This window comes from Charadrius vociferus, unplaced genomic scaffold, assembly GCF_000708025.1.
Source record: "Charadrius vociferus isolate BGI_N301 unplaced genomic scaffold, ASM70802v2 scaffold365, whole genome shotgun sequence".
NCBI classification, from domain to species: Eukaryota; Metazoa; Chordata; class Aves; order Charadriiformes; family Charadriidae; genus Charadrius; species Charadrius vociferus.
In genome coordinates, this window is record NW_009648559.1 from 1,594,711 (window position 1) to 1,615,105 (window position 20,395).

General features: G+C 39.3%; 1 protein-coding gene across 1 annotated transcript in view; it reads right to left on the bottom strand.

The window, feature by feature from the left end:
• Nucleotides 1-20,395, bottom strand: part of ADAMTSL3 (ADAMTS-like 3) — a 183,058-nt gene that overhangs the window by 67,163 nt on the left and 95,500 nt on the right. Inside the window, exons 6-7 of the mRNA XM_009886113.1 lie at nt 10,371-10,497; nt 503-577 (exon numbers count right to left, since the gene is read on the bottom strand). Coding sequence (XP_009884415.1) covers nt 503-577; nt 10,371-10,497 — 202 coding nt within the window. The remainder of the gene's footprint in view (nt 1-502; nt 578-10,370; nt 10,498-20,395) is intronic.

Below are 20,395 nucleotides of genomic sequence, written 5' to 3' on the forward strand. Positions count from 1 at the left end.
GCAAGCTGTTTCTCACAGATGGAATGTAATGACCAAAAGTCTTACAAGGAAACAGGACTTGTGAAGTTTCTGTTATGTATTTTGTTTACTACCTCATTTTTACCTAGATTACTTTTGCTTGAACACTGCTCACTGACCAAGCGTGACCTCAACTGGACTATTTACATGACCTCAGACCCTAACAGAAATCTGGTGCTGGGTTATACAAGTGCTATCGATGCCACAGATAACCCTTTGAAAGTAAATTTCATGTAATTGTTTGCACATAGTTTGAGAGTGTGCCGCATTTTAGACATCTTATAAAAGAATGACTTGGTTTAAATAAATTTAGAAACTACCATGGATTTCCAGTGCAGTAGGACTATCTCCAGACTGGATATTAAAGATGGGAAGAGATATCAATGTCATGATAGTACCCATGTTCCCAAAGTTTGGATGAGTTCAGATACAAGGTTCTGTTTTTATCTTCTGCCTATGAATACATAAAACAGCTCAGTCATACCAAGGTGTGCTGGTCCTTTTAGGGTAATTCTCACACTGCGACTCCCATGTGGTACAGCAATCACGGTTTCTTCCCCTAGGAAAATTAAAGAACTGTTTTAGAAGTTATCCTGCATCAGGGAATTTGCACATCACGTAACTAGACTGAAAACTGTCAAATGCGTCTAAGAAAATATTTAACAGGTTTCACAATTTTTCTATTAAAAATAATCTTGTTATTTTATTAAGTACAGTATACCAAGTCTGTTTGCTATGCTATGCAACTATTAAGACCTACGAATGGACTTGTAAATCTTTCTTGCTATTGGAAAATTATTTGCTACTAACAAAACCAACTGAAATGTCAGTAGTGTATTAGGAACATATTTACACTCTGTTGTCCTAGTTTTATTTCCTAATCACTGAATTGACATAAGGAATCTGCTAAGTAGTACTTCCCCCTTACAAAAATCTGCAGCTGTTCAGTCTCATTTTGCCCACACCTCATTTCCTGCTGCAGGTTACAACTTTAATAAGTGGCAGGACTTACAGGAAATAAATCATCTACTTAACACTAACCCTTAACCAATTACAGACCAGTTAAGAGCAAATATATATTAGCTATAACGTATATGTTATAACAGAGTGTCTGCATCTAACTTACCATACAAGATCATTCCTTCCAGTAACAGCCTCAATTTAAAATTAACTATAAACCAAACCAGCCCTCAATAGGACATGTCAATACAAAACAGCTTTTGGCTGCCTGAATGGCCTCTTGGTATATAAATGTACAACACACTTACTTCAGTGCATTTTACAAAGGCAGAAAGTTATTACTTTCCTTTGCAAATGTAGGAAACCTGCGATTTGCCCAAGCCAACTAAGTTAACAGTCAAATCAATAGACCAGTCTTTCACACCAACAAGAGCAGTGGTGTCGGACAAGGACACGCACAGTGCACGACTGGAATATTCACAAAAGTGGAGAGAAGTGCCCAAGCAACAAAACACCAACATGCTGTCTCCCATTTCCATCACGGTCCAACTACAAATCTTCTTTGAGGCAGGACCTGCAAACACGGGCCCGCTGCAGGTACACCCTGCAGGGGGGGCTCTGTTCAGCCATGGAATTAACACACATCTAGGGGACAGTGTAGAGGAAGTTCATTTTTGCAAATTCAAAAAGTAATGTCAGTTGAAGGTCAGTGATACGTTGGCTCCAGAATTACTGATACAATATTTAGAGGAAGACTATTTGACTTTATTTTTAACTAAAAACAGTTGAAGAATGTTTCTATCCACTTAAAACGGGGCCCTTTTATAATAGATGCTAAATTATCAGCTTCTGGTTTACATCCCCTTAGTATAAGTATGAAATCCTGCCAAATGTTCAGGATACTTCAAGCAAATACAGCAATTATTTTTTCTGAAATAAACACCTTCTTATGTTACAGTTTTTATATCGCCAATTTCTAGGAAGGTCATTTAAATATAACAATTTATTTTGGATGTAATAAAATATGATCTTTATTAATTTCATACATGGGTATTCCACCAGAGTGCAAAATACTACAGTAAGAACAATAATACAGAGTTAAGGAGCCCTGGAAAAAACATTAACTACTGAACCACTTAATATCTTTTTGCATCTTGGTTTTTCATCAGGCGAATTGCTAAAGATAGCCAGAAGGTAGTGGATGTGTATATCTTTAAAGCAAGGAAATAACTACTGAATTCATATGTGCTCTACAGCCTTTGAGAGAAAGCAGGTTTGAGGCGCCCATCTGTCCCTACTTGGCCAGGAACTGCATCCTGTCTTGACAACCAACCAGCAGTTACAGCACAAAACCTCAAATAAGAGTCTGACTATGACCAGTTGTGAATACATCCAACTGCTGTTTTGAAGTGGAACCAAGGGCACTCCGCACTGAAGGGATGAGGCCCAGATTTGCAGATGTGCAGAGATGTGTAGGACTGCTCCTCTTGAGAACAACCAGGATTGTTCTGCTGTGCTTCCTCCACCTCCTTACAGCAAGCTCCGCTCGCCTCGGCAGGCCTTGTTGATCCCTTTTCAGGATGCTTCACATTCCTTTAGCAGTACTACAGACATTCCACCCTCACCGAAGCACTCTCTGATATGGTCCAAAAGTCTCATGGGGGTGCTAAATTTGGTGTTTCTCTGCGGTGGAGACAATATTACCAGAAAGTATTTTATTTGCATTACAGGAGATGACTAAGTTCACCGCCACAGCAATGTTCAACCTCTGCAGCCCCACAGACCTGTCAAGAAGTCTGACAGCGGGAGAGTCTTGTAACCTGACTGAGATAATTATGACCTAGGGCAGTCTTTGCATGAGATGAAGTAAACAAGAGGAAAATATAGAAGTGAGATTTTTGGAATTCTGAACCAAGAAGGGGAATTGGAAGAAAATGGGACAGAGCTGACCTAAGGGACTCCACCTTCTCCTGAGGACAGCTATAACTTCCTATGAAACAGTAGTTACGATTGTCCAGGTCTGGCTCCAAAACTATATATTCCAAAGGTCTCCGGTTCTCAGTTGAAACATATAATTCATATTCTTAAAGGAACAAGAGGCCCTGTAAACCCATTTTAAAATGGTTATGCTGCACGTTTTCCACTAAATCAGTAGTATCCACACTGTTAAAAGCAGTGAACTCTTATGAAAACATAAGGGGAAATTGCTATCCTGAAATCTATACTTAGAATTTCCAATCATCTTTCCCCCCCCGCTATTTATGTATCTTCGAAATTTAATTGCTGACCTTTGTCTAAAGCTGAAAACAAGTAAGCCCAAAACTATCTGGAACATGCAGAAACCCTAGACTGTAAAATCTGATTTTAGAGTTATAAAGCTCACCTTAAAAACTGAGAAACAGGGTAGATATAGTGTCTCTCTGTCCTAACACTGCTTCCACTGTAGGGATTCCTGAGGGCACATGGGTCATCTTTCTCCAGCACCTGCTTGAAACCGCCTTTCTGCTCCTAGCCGGGGACTCTCTCAGCAAATGTCTGTACACACGCTACATACAGCACTTGCTGATTAAGCTCCCGGATTGCTTTTACTTTAGATGGCAAGGTTTGATCCTGTTTCTATGGTGTTAATGTGGATTTAGATTTTGGATTTCAATGAGAGCAAGATCAGGCTCCCTACTACGGTAAGACTGGGAGCTAATCCCCAGGATCAAAATAAAGGAGCCACATTCCTGAGCTCAATCCAATTCAGCAGGTTTTATTTATTTTTCCATGTGGGCCATGGTGGACCCATTTACTGTTTCACATATGGGCCAATTGGGATTTTTCCCTCTCTCCTCTTACAACAGGGCAGAGGGTTTATTTCAGGCCTATAAAAACTGTTTCTTTCCAAGTGTTTGCTCAGCACTTATCTGCTGGTCCTCTGGTTCTGTTCGAAGGCCTATGGGCTCTCCAAATACAAAGAACAACGGAGCCCAGGAACAACTACCAGCACAAGGGAACTAAAAAGCTCAACATGTTTGGAGTCTTATTGCAGTGGCTTCCCTCATCCACTCTCACATTAGGCATAACTTCAGAAGAAATCTGTGTTGGGGTATGTGCTGACCTACCTAATTACAGGAATCTGTGCAAAGCCAATACATACTCTTTAAGAGACACCTGAAGTAGATAGGTATGTGCTACTGAAAGCAGCAGTTATATATTTTGACCCCAAAAGTCACACTGCAAAATCTGTACGGGCACATCGTTTCTGTCCTTGAGTCCTTCCCTCTCCAGCCTGACATTGTCCCACTCCTCTGTACCTCCCTCTCTCCTCTGTCCATTGGTCCTATGACTGAAGTCTGCCTCTTCATCCGAGAGTGCCACTTCTTTGCACTGTTGGCTAAATATTTCTAAGGCGTAGCAACCTGCTTTTGAGACAGTGTGGCCTCAACTCATTTTAGTTACATACTTCTTCCTACTTCTGGACACCTCTTCTAAAATCTGTATGCACTGGAAAAAACGTACAAAGACACACAGTGATCAGTCCATCAAGAAAATTGATCTCAAGGAAATGCAGTGTGAAATAAATAATTGAGTAGCCAATGTTCCTACACAGGAATTTCTCCAAGTAAGACAAGAGAGGACAGGAAAGTAAAGGACAAGGCTTCATACTACCTGTAACAGCCCCAAGTAAACCAATCAAACTAAACGGAACTGGAGACTGAATTAGTTGGTGCTGAAGACCCAGCATCCACACTATACACATTGCAAGTGCTTCACTTTGGACTAACTCTAATCTGATCCCATGGACTGCATATTCCATAGCTGTTGGGAGAATATTATGTGCTTCTCTGGGGCACATCTTCTGGCTTAGCTTAATCGAAAAAATCCAGTTTGTGCCCTCCAAGACCACTCCATGATGTGAGCTGATGAGCAGTATGTTAGGACCATGATGAAATTTGCTTCAAAAAACATACTCCTTATCCAAACTGAAATGCTAATGTATTGGCATTCTGTCCCTCCCCAGACACAGCTTTTCTGCCAAACCAGTCCCAATTCCCTCTTCTGGCTCTACATACAGTTGATTTTTCCCCTTCCTCTCAGAGTGTTTCTGACTCCATCTCCCACCCCAGATTCTTTATCTAATCTTAGTCTTCTGCTCTTCCTCGTTTTCATTGACCCGAGGTCTCTGTACATCCAGTCCTAGGCCCTCCTCCCACCATCTCATATCTGTTTTTCCTTCATTGTATGAACATGTCAAATTCTGCTGTTCAGCTGGCCTCATTTTGTCTTTCCCTCTCTTCATGTGATATCATCACCCCCAATCATAAGTCTGAAGCTCAGGAGAGTCTGAAGCTCTCCACAAAATCTCCTCTGTAATACCTGAATGTGAGGCAGAAGGCATCATACAGTTCATCCCATGGCACCCATTCTACACTGCAGCAAAGCAGAAAGCAAGAGCAACCTCAAGGAGACTTTTTAATAGCTTAGCTTTGGAAGAGCAACATTATGATTTATTCTAAGGACATACTAGCTGTTTGCAGTTAGGACGTGTAACAAGCTAGAGCACACTTAAAAGGACAAGTTTTCAGAAATGTCAGCTGTTAACATCCAAGAAGGCTCTACAGAGCCCGAAGGAAAAGGGTTTTGCTTTTTGCATTTTTTTTAAGGGCTGTAGTAAAATACATGTTGATGTTCACAGATATTGCAAAAGCCTCGTCCATGACCAGAAGACCCTTGCCTGCCAAATTTCAAATCCCTGATCCGTGATCAAGTCCAACAATGGGGGATGTTAAGACATATTAAAGAAAAGGTTTCAGGAATGTTTTGACAGTGGGAAACAACATGTTTTTCTCCTCTGTGTCCTTGGAATACGCTGAGTTTTTTTGGCTGAATTTTCTCCAAAACATTCAGCACCTGGCATGGAAAGCTTCTGACCCAACTGCTGAATTTTGACAAAAACTTATTCATATAAAAAGAAGTATCAGGCAACCTTGACAATGGGGGTTATGAGCTCCATGTATATTGATTTCAAAGAGGGGAAAAAGATGCGAGGTAGCAAGCCGCCACAAAACTGAGCCAGCTGATGATACTGAACAGGCAGCCTTGCAGAAGGCCTCTCTTTAGATAAATGACCAAAGTGAAAGTAGGTTTTTGGTTAAGTGCGCTTGGGGATGATGACGTACAAACACATGACAGTAAGTGACCAATGGTAAATTACGCAAGTGCCATAGGAACTAAAACACATGGCAAGAAGAAATTAAAACAGTTACAAAGCTATCAACACTGAAATATTTATATGAAGCAATTTAGCAAAAAAGTTAAGAAAGAAAAAACTTGCAAGTATCAAACAGTTTGAGAATCAAGTAAGACCGGCTTTGGACAGGTCTGAGCCTTCAACCGTGTTAATTTCAGAACCAGCATCTTTTCTTCTTCCTTGGTATCAGAACAAGAACACTTTCCTACCATTTCTTGCCAATAATGGTGCAGAAAGCAGACATCAGGGCCCAATCCTACAATTTTTCCACGTGCACAAAGTGCAGTGGAGTTAATGGGAGTTCCATGCATATAGCACTAGAAACATCAGGCCCATGATATCTCATTTCCCAATGGGACGGTACATTTTACAACCTATTACACTTTTTGTTTGAATATCATTAGTCAAATCTTTAATCATTTTACCAGAATGTTAGAATCTGGCTTGCTGGCAGAAGTCTAACTTTGTCTTTCAAAGGCAATTAAGTGTTAGTGGAAAAAATAAAGAACTTTTGAAATGACAGTTCGTTTCATATTTGCAAAACAGTAAGCTTTCTTTCAGTGCTGTTCAGCTTTCTGATCAAAGGCACTCATTTTATGTAAAAACATATAAAAAAGATAATAAAACAAAGTGAGTCCTTTATGAGAAATCATTTGCTATCAATGCCTAGATTTCTTTTCTTAAAATAAGGACCAAGATAACAAGGCACTTTTATTTTCCCTTATGTCTCCTTTTTTTGTCATAATAAAATCTTTGGCTTATGCTTTCTTTCCAATTCTTTAATTTGCCTCACTGCACAATAAAATTTACATCCTGCTCACAACCTTACAAGCTCCTTCTTAAATACATGTCTGTCATGTGTCGATAATTTACTTCTCAACACCAGCTCTGAAAGCTTCCAAATGACTACTAGGTTGATATTGTGTCTCCCTTCACTCATAAATTAGCACAAACAAAGCATGGCTTAATTTCCACATTTCATTCACACAGAAGGGGATTATTCAGAACTGCATCCATAGTGTTGAAGAACTTGACCCAAAAAAGATTTTGGCACTCTTATGACACCAAGAAAATCATCAAAATTTCTGATTTCAGAAGCACATGTACTGTTTTGCTTATGTGAATGGTAGTTCATTCATATAATCTAGCCTACTGCAGTGCAAGGTAAAACCAAAAGTTGACATAACTAACACCTTCCCCAGAATAGTCTTTCTCATCTTTAATTTTAAAGAACTCTTCAAGAGCCACTGAATTATGACAGAGAAAACAAAGAACCATACGTATACTTCATGAGCAACTGACATCATCTGCCTGGACTTGTGCAAAGTGTTTGAAACTGTTCCACACAACACCCTTGCCTCTAAATTGGAGAGTTGTGGATTTGACGAATGGACACCTCAGTGAGCAAGGAACTGGCTGGCTCGTCGCACTCAAAGGGTTGTGGTCAATGGCTTGATGTTCAAGTGGAGAACCAGTGACAAGTGGTGTTCCTCAGTGACTGGTGCTGTTTAGCATTTTTTGTCAGTGACACAGACAGTGGAACTGAGTGCACCCTCACAAGTTTGCTGACAACACCAAGCTGTGTGGAGCAGTTGACTTACTGGAGGAAGGGGTGCCATCCAGATGGACTTGGACAGGCAGGCCTGTGCAAACCTCAAGAAGTTCAAGGCCAAGTGCAAGGTCCTGCACGTGGGCCGGGGCAATCCCAAGCACAAATATAGGCTGGGTGGAGAATGGATTGAGAGCAGAGGAGGACAACTTGGGAGTGTTGGTGGATGAGAAGCTCAACATGGGCCAGCAATATGTGCTCACAGCCCAGAAGGTCAACTGCATCCTGGGCTGCATCAGAAGAACATGGCCAGCAGGTTGAGGGAGGTGATTCTGTCCCTCTACTCCACTCTGGTGAGATCCCATCTGGACAATTGCATCTAGCTCTGGAGGCCCCAACATAAGACAGACATGGACCTGTTGGAGTGAGTCCAGAGGAGGGCCACAGAGATGATCGGAGGACTGGAGGCCCCTCTGCTATGAAGACAGGCTGAGAGAGTTTGGGTTGTTCAGTCCAGGGAAGGGAAGGCTCCTTCCAGTACTTAAGGGGGGCCTACAGGGGAGTGACTCTATCAGAGAGTGTAGCGATAGAAGGAGGGATAACAGTTTTAAATTGGAAGAGGATAGATTTAGATTAGATATTAGGAAAAAATTTACTGTCAGAGTGGTGAGACACTGGAACAGGTTGACCAGAGATGATATGGACGCCCCATCCCTGTAGGCATTCAAGGCCAGGTTGAATGGGGCTTTGAGCAACCTGGTCTAGTGGAACGTGTCCCTGCCATAGCAGGGGAAGTAGAACAAGATGATCTTTAAGGTCCCTTCCAATAGAAAACGCAATTCCTTTCTGTTCCAGCTGACCTCCAAATCAGAAAGGGGAAGATCTATTTTGTGTATATATAACTATCAGTAGCCACACAAAACAAATACAACTTGGTAATACTACAAAAATATTATTCAGTCTTTACTGCTTCGCAAGTGGCTGCTCTGTGTTGACCAGAACCTCAGAGTATTTCACATGACAAAGTGAATAAAAACTGGCCCTTCCTGAAAACTCTTTTTCAGCTCATTGCAAACATTCAAGACATTTGTCAGTGTTTCAGGATGAAAAACTATAAATTACTGAACTACATTTTCCCATCCATGAAAAAGGCAATGTAAACGCATGGCAAAAGCTGACACCCATGATAGCCCATCTAGGACATAAAAAAGGCTCTTTGACTTGTGCAAAATTATCCTATGACTTCAAAAGACATTGCCACAAAAATGTTCACTTTTTAATTTAGATTACCTTTGTTATACATATGAATTGGATTAGAAAAAATATGCACCTGTACAGTCTAGGATAGCCTAACATAAAACCTTTTAGATCAATACAAGTCATCACACTGTAAGGTAACAAGCATTACGATCACATACATTGCACTTCAACTTACATCCACATTGAAGCACACAGCAAGCAGTGGCATTAAAAAAAAACTCCATGGAAACACTTATATGTACTGCAATAAGAATTAAGCATGACTCAACATACAACAGCTCTTTCAAACTCAGGGCACAAGTGAAACATTTACAGGCTGAAATACAACAGGACTAAAATTTATGCAGCTGTCAAAGGCAGGTGCTTCATCCATTTTAAAAAAATACCTGCTTGCATTTGAACTTTGAGTACTGACTTTACTCTAAGAGCACCAGATCCTCACCCTCGCATCTTGTGGATCTGCAGGAAGGTAATGAACCCCAAAGGGTCCATCTCCATGTGACAGATGCACATTGTGAGTTCAGAAACAGAAAAAAATAGATGTGAGGCAACTATCTCACATGATAAATGCATGGGACACGCTGTGAGATTACAGGGAGCATCATCTGTGAGGGTGGAAAGCACGATTGTCAGAGGCGAGCGTTTCTTGACAAAACTTGCCTGAATATCAACATAGCCAGACTCTTAAGACTCCAGTAAAGGGTCTAATTTTGACATCTCTTCTCTCTCATATTTTCACTACTACTGAGAATTACGGAGTTATTCACAGTTAGATGCTAATTATTTTTCAGAAAGAATGGCAAAATTTGAGCCAAACACACACAAAAAGAGAAGAAAGTATTATTTCCTTTCACCTTGTGCCTTTTGTACCATGCAAATAGTTAACTTGCCTCTGAAGTTCAACTGTCTTTAGACAAAAAAAAAAAAAAAAAAAAGCAAAGTTAAGTTGAAAACCAGGCATTTTCAATCCTGGGCCACAATTTCCATAAAACCATCTATAAGATGTTTCCATGATTTAAAAACATTGCTGCAGCATCACATATATTGCAACATGAGGATACCCTCTAAAATAAGATGTGCATCTTGATGGTTATTCCTGATAGAATGAATTGAGTAGGTCTATTAAAAAAATGCATGTCTCAAATTCTTTCCTAGCTATACCCTAATGTGTGGTATCCCTCGTGGAATTTCAGTGGACTAATCTAGCACAGACTTTAGAATAAGTAGCTTTGGAAAGCTGCAAACAAGTATATAGTGAAAAGGTCAATACTCTGCAATATGTATGTTAATATAAAAGCAGAAAACATAGTCAAGGATAAATTATCATAGGATCAATTTGCAACCTACTTTTTTCTGGTGAGACATGTGCCTTAGCTTGTCCCCTCACAAGCCTGCATGTTGAACCATCTCCTGCACAGATTCCACAGTTGTCTTCCTTGGCATTGCTCCCAAGTTGTCGATCACAGCCTACTGCCTGCCAACATCAACACCACAGTCAGAAGGAGGGCAAAGCTGTAGTAGACATGCTCAGGTTTCTGGAATTTTATTTATTATGTTATCCTTTTGATTTTATGAGCTGGCCTCATTCTATCAAAGCATATCTTGCTATTTAGGATTTTAAAAGCACACTGTCATTTCCGTGATTTTCATGATGAACCACAACAACTGATATATTAAGCTATTCAAGCATAGGAAATACATGAATCAGTTTCCCACTACTTATGTGAATGAATACCATTGAGCATTATTCTTTCCAACACAAGGGACAACTATGATATTTACATTTGTTTTTCATCACCTGTTTAATTATGTCTGAGAAAGAATTAATGCAGTGAAATAACCCAAGTTAAATATTTAAAGGGCGCTCAGCCTTCAGATTCACAGACAAGCAACTGTGCGCAGTGCTCATAATCTAGTGTCTTGCCCATTCAAAATTTAACTGGAATTTGTGTAGATCTCCTATTTTCCATTTACATCAATGTCAATCACATATACATTTGCTAACCGGGTTTTAAAAAACTTGGATGATTCAAGTTCTCACCTTTTGATTTTTTTTGTTTCTGAATATGAAACCCAACCTATAAACCTTTCCAATTATTATTATAAAAACATCCCAACTTAAACACTGCCAAAAATTCCAAAAGCAAAATTTTTGAAAAACTGACAGTTGAAAACTCTCCAAACTATAATGAAAACATTTTTTCCGGTTTTCTCTTTTCTTCACATAAGTCACCCTACCAGAAGCATGGGAGTGAGAATGGGACAACAAAGAAGAATGGACCATATTGACTAAAAGCGCCTTCGTGCTGAGAGAGAGATAAGTATTTGGTCTCACCTATCTTACCCTTCACCTTTTCGTAGATGAAATGTGCAGGGACTACCAAATGCTGAGCAATGTGTTAAAAAGTTAATCTGCAGCTTCAAGTTTTCTCAAGTCAGCCTATACACCTCTTATATCCACACATCCCTGAGAAGTGCAGCTAATTCATCATAGACAAACATATCTAATCAATCTCCAAACTGACAAATAGATAGAAAGCACTCTGGAAATCCACAGTTAAAAGCAGTGCTAGAATTCTGAAATTGGCCAGCGCACTTCTCTTCCTATATAAAATGCTTGGAAGGGGCAGTCTCAGCTGCCAAGATCCACCACACCCGTGCTGTGCCAAAACTGACACACAATCCCCTTGGAGAGGTGAGGGTCGAGTCCGCACGTAAGAGACAGGGTTGGATCTTCCAGTCTCTGAGTTAACACACACAAACTGCACAAATCACGCACATCCACTGCCAAACATGGAGAAATGTAATCTTGACGTTTCATGTGTCTTATAGAAAAGACAGCAAAGCAGCCCCAACTTCCACTCCTGCCCTCTTCCCTTATTTTCCCAATTCCCTACATCCTGCGTTCTCTTAAGAGGAGGGCATTACAGAGGACAGTTTACGGTACTTCAGTTGCGAGACGTGCTGCACTGAACAGCATCTCCTTACTAAAGGGTTCAGATTTGCCACAGAAGTCTACATTAGCAGCAGGAAACGATTTTCTTCCTGCAACTGAAGGAGACCTTCAACTTATGTAGCCCAGCAAAGAATTTATTTTAAAAAGAAATAAGCAGTTTAACTGCAATGATTTAATCTTAAGTGTTAATAAAAAAAGTTGTAAAAAAAGAAACAAATTAACAAAAGTGCATGAAATGAGCCCATCTCAGAACAGGTGCTTATTTACTACATAGAAGCTGTGCAGGAACACTGTACGATAATTCAGGATTGGATTAAAGATGAAAATGTTTTCACTCAAAGATTATTTTTACCACTAGCTCTGGGTTCATCACTAACATCCAGAAAAAAAGAAAAAGACTGCAAACAAATTACTCTAAACAAGCTTATCTTCCCATTTTATCACCAATTAGCATTGAGAAATGAATGAAAACACGACCATTTCAGAAACAGAAACTGACTGGGCCACTGTATAAATCAGAAAGTTGATAAAATTTCAAGGGGTATAATAACACAATACTCAACACATTGGCCTTAGAGACTTGACAACTTACTTTCCATTCCCAGCTCCACAACAGACTTTCTTTTTGACCTTTGAAAACTCCCTGTGCTTTTCGATTCCAATCGTGAAAGGGCTACAACTGCAATTCCCCACCTCACAGGGATGTTGCAAGAATAAATCTCCTAAAGATTCTGAAACATTCAGATGGTGCAGTGATAGGGACCATACCAGCAGTTTAGACAGCCTATATTCCTCTCGGGTAGACTTTTAAAGTATTGCTCTCCACTGCTTCTCCTACTCTTATTCACATGAAGATACTACTAGCACATGGAGGTAAACTGTTAGAACTACTGCAAGTGTAATCTCTCCCCAGATCTCACAAACACATTTCCATTTCGTAGTGTAATCTTATTTTCTAAGTATTAAGAATCTGTTTATTCACTCATCAATTAATTCTCAAAGGAAAAATTAAGCTGCACATTGTGATACTCCGTGTGAGAAACTGCTATTTCTATTAGTTTAAGCTGTTGTATATTTGTAGGCTACAGATCCTGCAAGTCTTTGGTGGGAGGAGGGTACTGAGCAAGCAGAGTACTTGCGAGACCAGCCCATTAAAGCCCAACATGATAATAATAAATATACATACTGAGCTATTACACCCAGTCACTACGAAAACAAACTCTCATTGCATATAACAAAAATTATACAACTGTGCAAACACAAGGCACTATTGTATCCAACATGGAATGTAAGAAAAAAGATAATCAGCACAGCAGCATGCTTTAGAGGACTGTTTCATACAGTATTATTGCTTATTTTTCTGTAATATGCAAATGCCACAGAACTAAACGAGGAGTGCTAGCTGCAAGGGACCCAGATGTGGGAAAAGCTTTAGGGCTCCCCTGCAAGCAAAGGTGGTATGTTCAGCCAGATGCATTTACCCTCTTGTGGACTTCCTTCCGAGGTTATGTTTATTATCAAATGTTGTGAATATAAGTATCAAGCAACGATATCCTGGAACACAATTTAGAAAATAACTCAAATTAGTATCACAATTTAGGCTTGAAATGAGCAGAGAAATTCAGATTTTGTTTAACATGAAGCACCCAAAAATTCTGCAGATTTTAATGTGACAAGCCTCAAATTTAGAGGTAATTGAACAAGTTTTGCTACCCTGGGATCTTTGGGATCTTAATAAATGAACACAGGGTGGAGTGATGAACACTAGAGTGGGGTGTTTCAAACCTGAGTGTCTAGAGTTAGCCTTTTTTAACTGTTTTTAAAACCTAGATAGGAAGCAGTATTTCTCAGACAAGCTCGATAGCCACTGATCTCACCAATATAACAGGGAGCTGCAAGGTATAGCTTTGTAAATCAGGCCTTAAACACATGTGGTACTTTGACACCAAACATTATGAATTTAAGGTATTCATATTTTAGCTAATAACTATCAGAAAAACACAGTGTTTGATGAAAGAAGTACACGTGTATGAAGAGAGTACATGTGTATTTGCAAGCAAAGCTGCACCAAGGGCAAGAAAATGATATATGGCAACAGCCTTCCTCAGCTCACACACCACCTCAGCAAGCCAAAGAGGTCTGATGATTTTCACGATTAAGGCGTTTGTTAGGGTTAATTTACCCCACATCGCTCGCTGTTTACAGAGCAAAGGGATCAGCTATAAATATCACAGGCAGATTGGGAAAACATCTGCAGGCTTTTAGGGCACAGTCAGAAATAATTATATGATTTTAACATAGGCTGCATAAATGAAACAAGTGATAATACAAACTGTGTAATGGAACGATTGGGACGTTGTCAAGTTATGAAATTTGCAATCATAAATACCATCATTAAAAAAATTGATACGAGTATTGTAATGACTAGGCTATGAGCGCCTCAGACAGCAGGGAGAATATGGGCTGATATGTAACAAAATGAACACAAAGTGGAAATGTAATACAAAAAGAGTATTGAGGAAATGGGTATTTTGTGCATTTAATAAATCGGCCATGGTAGGGTATCTATGAATTTGGATACGGCGGGTTTCTTTTCAGAAACAGGTGTGTGACTCATGACTATTTTAGGACAGATCCTGAATATGTTATTTGGCTGTGTTCTTCCGAAGAAGGAAACAGAAATATGAAAACAAATAATACTGGTTTGTCCCAAGCAGCTAGGATAGAAAACATTTGGTTAAGCAGCAAACAGAAAAACTCATCTGCTTCAAACTTCTAAACTAAATGACAGTATGCCAGTGCTATTGTGAAAGACAATACTGAAGGGTGCTAAATATTTTGTAGCATGCTTAGAATAGTTCATGTAAGTTCAGAAAGGCAAAGGAAGAGCAAAAGGTCAGGGTATAAAATATAGTAATACAGATGAAAAAGAAAAATGAAATTGCTGCTGCTATGTTAGAGGTGACTATGGACCGTTACAAATATTTTTGCAAATACAAATCCAAAAATCACTCAGAAGCTCCCACAGCTGTTTCTTTAGCTCTTATTCACTTAGTAGGGTTTCAGCTGAGGAATTAAACTTAAACAAAGAAATTAATATAGCGTGTTAATTTCAATTTGTGAAGGTCAAAGTATGATCTGTTAAACTTAGAAATCTTCCTTTCTTAAGGAGACATTTATAACTACACTCAGAAAACAGACCGGACTGCAAGGTGACAAATTTTTAACCAAGACTCCAGTATGGCAAAAAAAGTGCACTGTAGTGAAAACCCAGCAAATCCCAAACCCCCTTCAGAGCCCTCTTTTAATCAATATAATTACAAACATACTGGAATTGCCAATGCAGAGCCCAATGCAGGATGAGGATTTGAAATTTCAACTTTTGCTTGTTAGACCATTGCCTTAGACTTCCTTAACTTTGTTATTCCCTCAACTGACCACGGACCTCCAGCTGCAGACACTCTCTCAAAATAGGCACAACATCATTTTTTGTAGAACACATTCCACAGAGGTGGGTTGTCAATTATAAAAATGTTGTATGTCAATTATAAAAAAAATTGTTTCTGGGATACTAATAACTTAAAATGATGTATTTCAAATACAGAATCTGAAGATATACCTATGCTCTATAAAAGAAGAATACTTGAGTGAAACACAAGTAGAACCAGAGAACTGTGCATAACAAGCACCATTCAAGTGTTAAGTATCATTATTACCATCAAAAGCATGAAATTATATACAGCAATATATATAATTATACACAGTATTTCCCTTTAGAAAGGGGCTCCCTCCCTTCTGTGGTCCTCTGGAGCCAGAGATCCAGGTACAGCCAGAAAAAACAAACATACTGAGTTCTCCTAATAGAATTGGCCACAAAAGAATAAATCACTGCTGGTTTTATTTGTGACACATACATAAATTCTATGAAACATTAAGACTAAAGTTGCACTGGTGCCATTCTTTCTCTACCTACTGTGTCTTAGAATAAGCTCTTTAGCAGACAGATCATTTAAACATTCAGCAATGTATATGTTAAATGCTATATCATTTTCTACTTTGAATAATAATTTTTTGATTGATATAGACTCTTATTTATCAGCAATTCTATTAAAATGTAAGTTATGTTTTTCAGTGTTCCATGTTTACTGAGTCTCAGGGATTGATGCCCTTTATTAATGTGATTTGGTTTAATAAAATAAAAAGAGAAAATCAATTCAACCACATCTCAATACGACATAATCACCATCCTTCTACAGTTGCTGGACAAAACTCACAATGCTTGAGGAAATCCAGATGAAGGCTACTGTGAGTACTTTCACACTTGTGTGCTTTTGCTGGCCTGGCTACTTCAAAGGAGGCACAATCACGTGTACTCATGAAACAGACTGCTTTTTAACGCAAACATACAGGTGACATGTAGTGAAAATACAGCAAAACCAGAAAACCCAGTAAATAATTAAATGGAAAATGCCCAATGTGCTTAAAGTGTAAAAGAAATACTTCATTTCTGCTGAGCAAGGAACTGCACTGCAGAATGCACAAATGGAGATGATAATTATACTTCTTCACAAGAATGTGATAGAGTTAAAGAAAAGGATCTTCTGTATAATAAGGGCTGAACAGTCTGTAGTTATCCCAGTACGTGTTGCTCAGTAGTTTGTGGTTTAAAATTGGCTAGCAACAGATCTGTTATAGCAGTATCTCAGTAAGCAAATTCGGTATGGGTTGGACCACCAATATGCTGAAGGGTGGCAAAGACTACGTGGCCTACATGCAATTGGGTTTTCACTGCCTATCAAATACATCAAGGTGTGAAAAATATAGAATGAAAGTAGACTACTACACCAAACAGACCCAATGAAGTGATGTGGCTGCCCTGCCACCAGGATGCTAGTACTTGGTTTGCTATAACCAAACTATTTATTTCAGCCTTACAAGAGATCAGAATGAAAACTGGAACAAAAAACATCTACATATTTCCAAAGGTTATCAGCATTGCACAAAACACAAGATAACCTCAGAATTATTTCTGCTGAAAATACCTTTTCCAAGTCTTGTGACTTGACTCAGAAAGGACACATGTTTTATTTCAACATTTACTAGTCAAAGAAGAAAATAGTGAAAAAATCCTTACATGCTCAAAAAGATAAATCTCTACTGCAGTTTATTAGAATCACTCTCAAGATGGAAAATTAAAATCCTCAGGGTCATGGTGAAAGAAAAAACAATTTCTACTTCTACAAACACACACAGAGCACAAAATTCAAAACTCAGAAATTAAGGCCATATTTTACTGTACAGTTGCACGTGCTATCGCAGTGCACAGATCTTATCGCATCAATGTCAGCTGTTTGCTGCATTTTCTCCTGCTCTACTTGTCTTAGCACAGAATCACAGTACAGGCAGAGGTTAGGAAAGTTTGCATCCACACAACAAATAATTAATTTTAAATATGGCTATGGGAATTTCTGGTAATAAAAACATGAGTATAAAACCTGTCATGAAAATCCTGCTCTTAGTCAATATTTTCCACGTATCTTTGCCCTGCTCTAAAACCCTGCTGTCATTCAAAGCCCATCTATTCATTTAGTTTGCAATCTCTGCTCACGTCCTTTCCTTTGTGATAACTTCAGCTTGCACTTTATTTCTACACAGATAAAATTTGTCCCTGGAGAGAATATAAAGAAAAAACTCCCACTGTCTCTTTCCCATGCTCATCATCTACAAGTAATTGATTCTGGCAAGCAGCGGGAGAGATACCAGAATATCCCTCCAATTAAGGAAGTCACTTCCTTTTTTTTTTTTTTTTAATTACCTTTAAAAGTAGTGTGGAATATTAGCTTTGAAGCAGCACTTTCAAACTCTGGTTTCTCCTCATTGAAGATTTAACTTGGTCTGAGACATGATTTTGTCCTCACACAGTCCTGTCTCATAACTCTTCAGTTATGTCTAAGCTCAGCCTAACAAAGGCCTGACTGTGGCACAGGTTCTCACATCTCTGCAATCAAGCCAGCGCGGGTCAGCAGCAGCCCAGACAAGCTGACACGGGCTTCAGCATATGTTAATAAACAGAATACAGCCCCTTCAGGGCCCTTCACTAGGTAGTCTGACTGACAGCGAATGTCCCAGCCCACCACTTCACAGCAAGTGAACCAGCAATCCCAGTTGCCAGGCTGAACGGGTATTAGTGGCGGTGGGAGTAAGAAAATGTCCTCTGTGTAAGGATTTTCAGTTGCTCATAGATGCGAAAGCAGGGAGTAAAGGCAAAGCATGCCAAAATGCAAACCTCAGAACAGAGGCATAAAATAAGTCAGAATGATGGGCATGAGGAGACACACCATGATGTTCAGAATTCCCCAGCCATCCATACAGAGGAAAAGAATGTAAAGCAATAAAAAAACCCAGAAGATAAAAAAATACAGTGCATAAAATTCATTGCATACTGAAGGACTCCTAAAAAAGACTTTCCACATATTTCTGCAAACATTTTATATCCAAAAGCAAGAGGCTAAAGGGTGTTCTGCAATTCTGTAAATCCACTTCCATCAAATAAAAAAAAAAAAAGTCTTTCCAAAGCATTTAACTCTTACTACAGGATCTGTCACATGCTAGAGCAGCTAAGAGATTATAGGACCACCCAGTAGGGAGGAAGTACCCTTTCCCACAAGGTCTCCATTTTAAAAAATACACAGACGCACACTCAGAGGATAGGACAAAAACTCCCTTTGGGCTTCTTGTTTGTGAGAATGCTTTCAAAAAAGAAATCAATATGTGGAATCAGATTACTTTGCTGCTTTTCTGGCTGGGTCCAGCCAAGTCTGCCTTGCTATACAAAGGCAAAGTTAGCACTGGGGGATTTGAAGTTTATTAAGGCTCCAGTTCAAGACGACACCCAAATGGTGAGCCTTTCTACTGTGACTGCTAACGTGCTTTAGGACCTTGCTAGGCTGGGAAGTAAAAAACACATTTGTACAAAGCTCAATAAAATAGAACAAAACTTGGCAGAGAGAATCACTTAGGAAAAAAGAAATGTAGATAAGAAACCGGAGATCAGAAAAAATCCACTACTTATCTGACAAGAAAGGATAAACTTAGACAGTAAGAAATCCCTATAGGGAGTATTTTTCCATAAGAAACAGTAGGAGGGAGAGTAAGACAAGATCTGAAAAGAGACATCAGTTTCTAGCAGCAATGGGCAGCCACAAAATAAAAACAAGTGATTCCAAAAGACCTTTTCAGTGTATGAGAGTATCCTATTATTACCTGCAGTAAAAGCACACCTCCGAGTTGCCAACAATGTCATCACAAGGGAACCACTATATTGAGGTGGACTGTGATTTTAAAAGTGATGCAAGTACAGCCCTTGGAGGGTAGCTACGTGATCTGCTTGCCTGGGCAGTGCCGAGAGTCTCCATCAGACAAAGAAACCAACCCATAAGGCTTATGGAGGGCGATGCTGGCAAGTAACGTAGGATGTGGTAACCCATGCTCAGCACAGCCCCATTCTTCAGTGAGACTTCTGGAGAGGCACCAACATTTCCCAGCTGAATTGCAGCTGGAGCTCCCTGCTGTCCTCAGTTTTATGGCATATGTCACATGTATGCGGTCATATGAAGATCCTGATATGTAGCTCTGAGAGCCAGGAAGTTTTGTTGGATCTACATGAGTAACTCCCATAGTCTCTCTGGGTAAGGTCCAGCCTAACTCTGGTGCCTGCAGTGATACACAAGCAGAGTACAGGTCTCTACACAGTGATTCCTCTGTGCTCCAAAGTGTACTTTATTCTGTGTTCCCTAATTGATGGCACCCAGGAAAGAATGCCAGGTTCAGTATAAAGGCTATCTCAAAATCAAGTCTTCCTATAAGTTACTTGAGCTTTGAAGGCAAAGAAAGGAGCAAAAGCTATGTGGACATTTTTTTTCCCTATTTTTAAATACCCAAAAAAGGGATTGGAAATATTCATTTTGAAAAAAAAAGAGTACTTTTTAAACTGCTATTGCAGAAGTAAATAATCTGACTAACACATGTAAGAAACACAGCTTTATGTCTGCAGTGACACTAGATGGAAAGGAAACACTCCTTTCTAAGTATCTGAACACCAAAACTACTGCGCATCTTGGGCAGTCCTTTAACACATTTACAGGCAAAAAGATGTATCTGTATGAACCAAAAGGGAAAGTACACAGAACACCCTAAACAAGCACTTTGAGAAAGCAACTCTCAGAATAAAAGGCGTCAAGATTCAGAAGAAATTAATAATCTGATATGATTTTAAGTTTTAAGCATGAGCAAAGCTCATAAAAAAACCTGCCATAGTCTTGCAAAAGCTTCCTGAAAATGTTTTCAGTGAAAACTCCAACAGATACTTACTTGAAGCATGAGTGCTCTGGTGGCGAGTGAGAGAGATACCCACTTG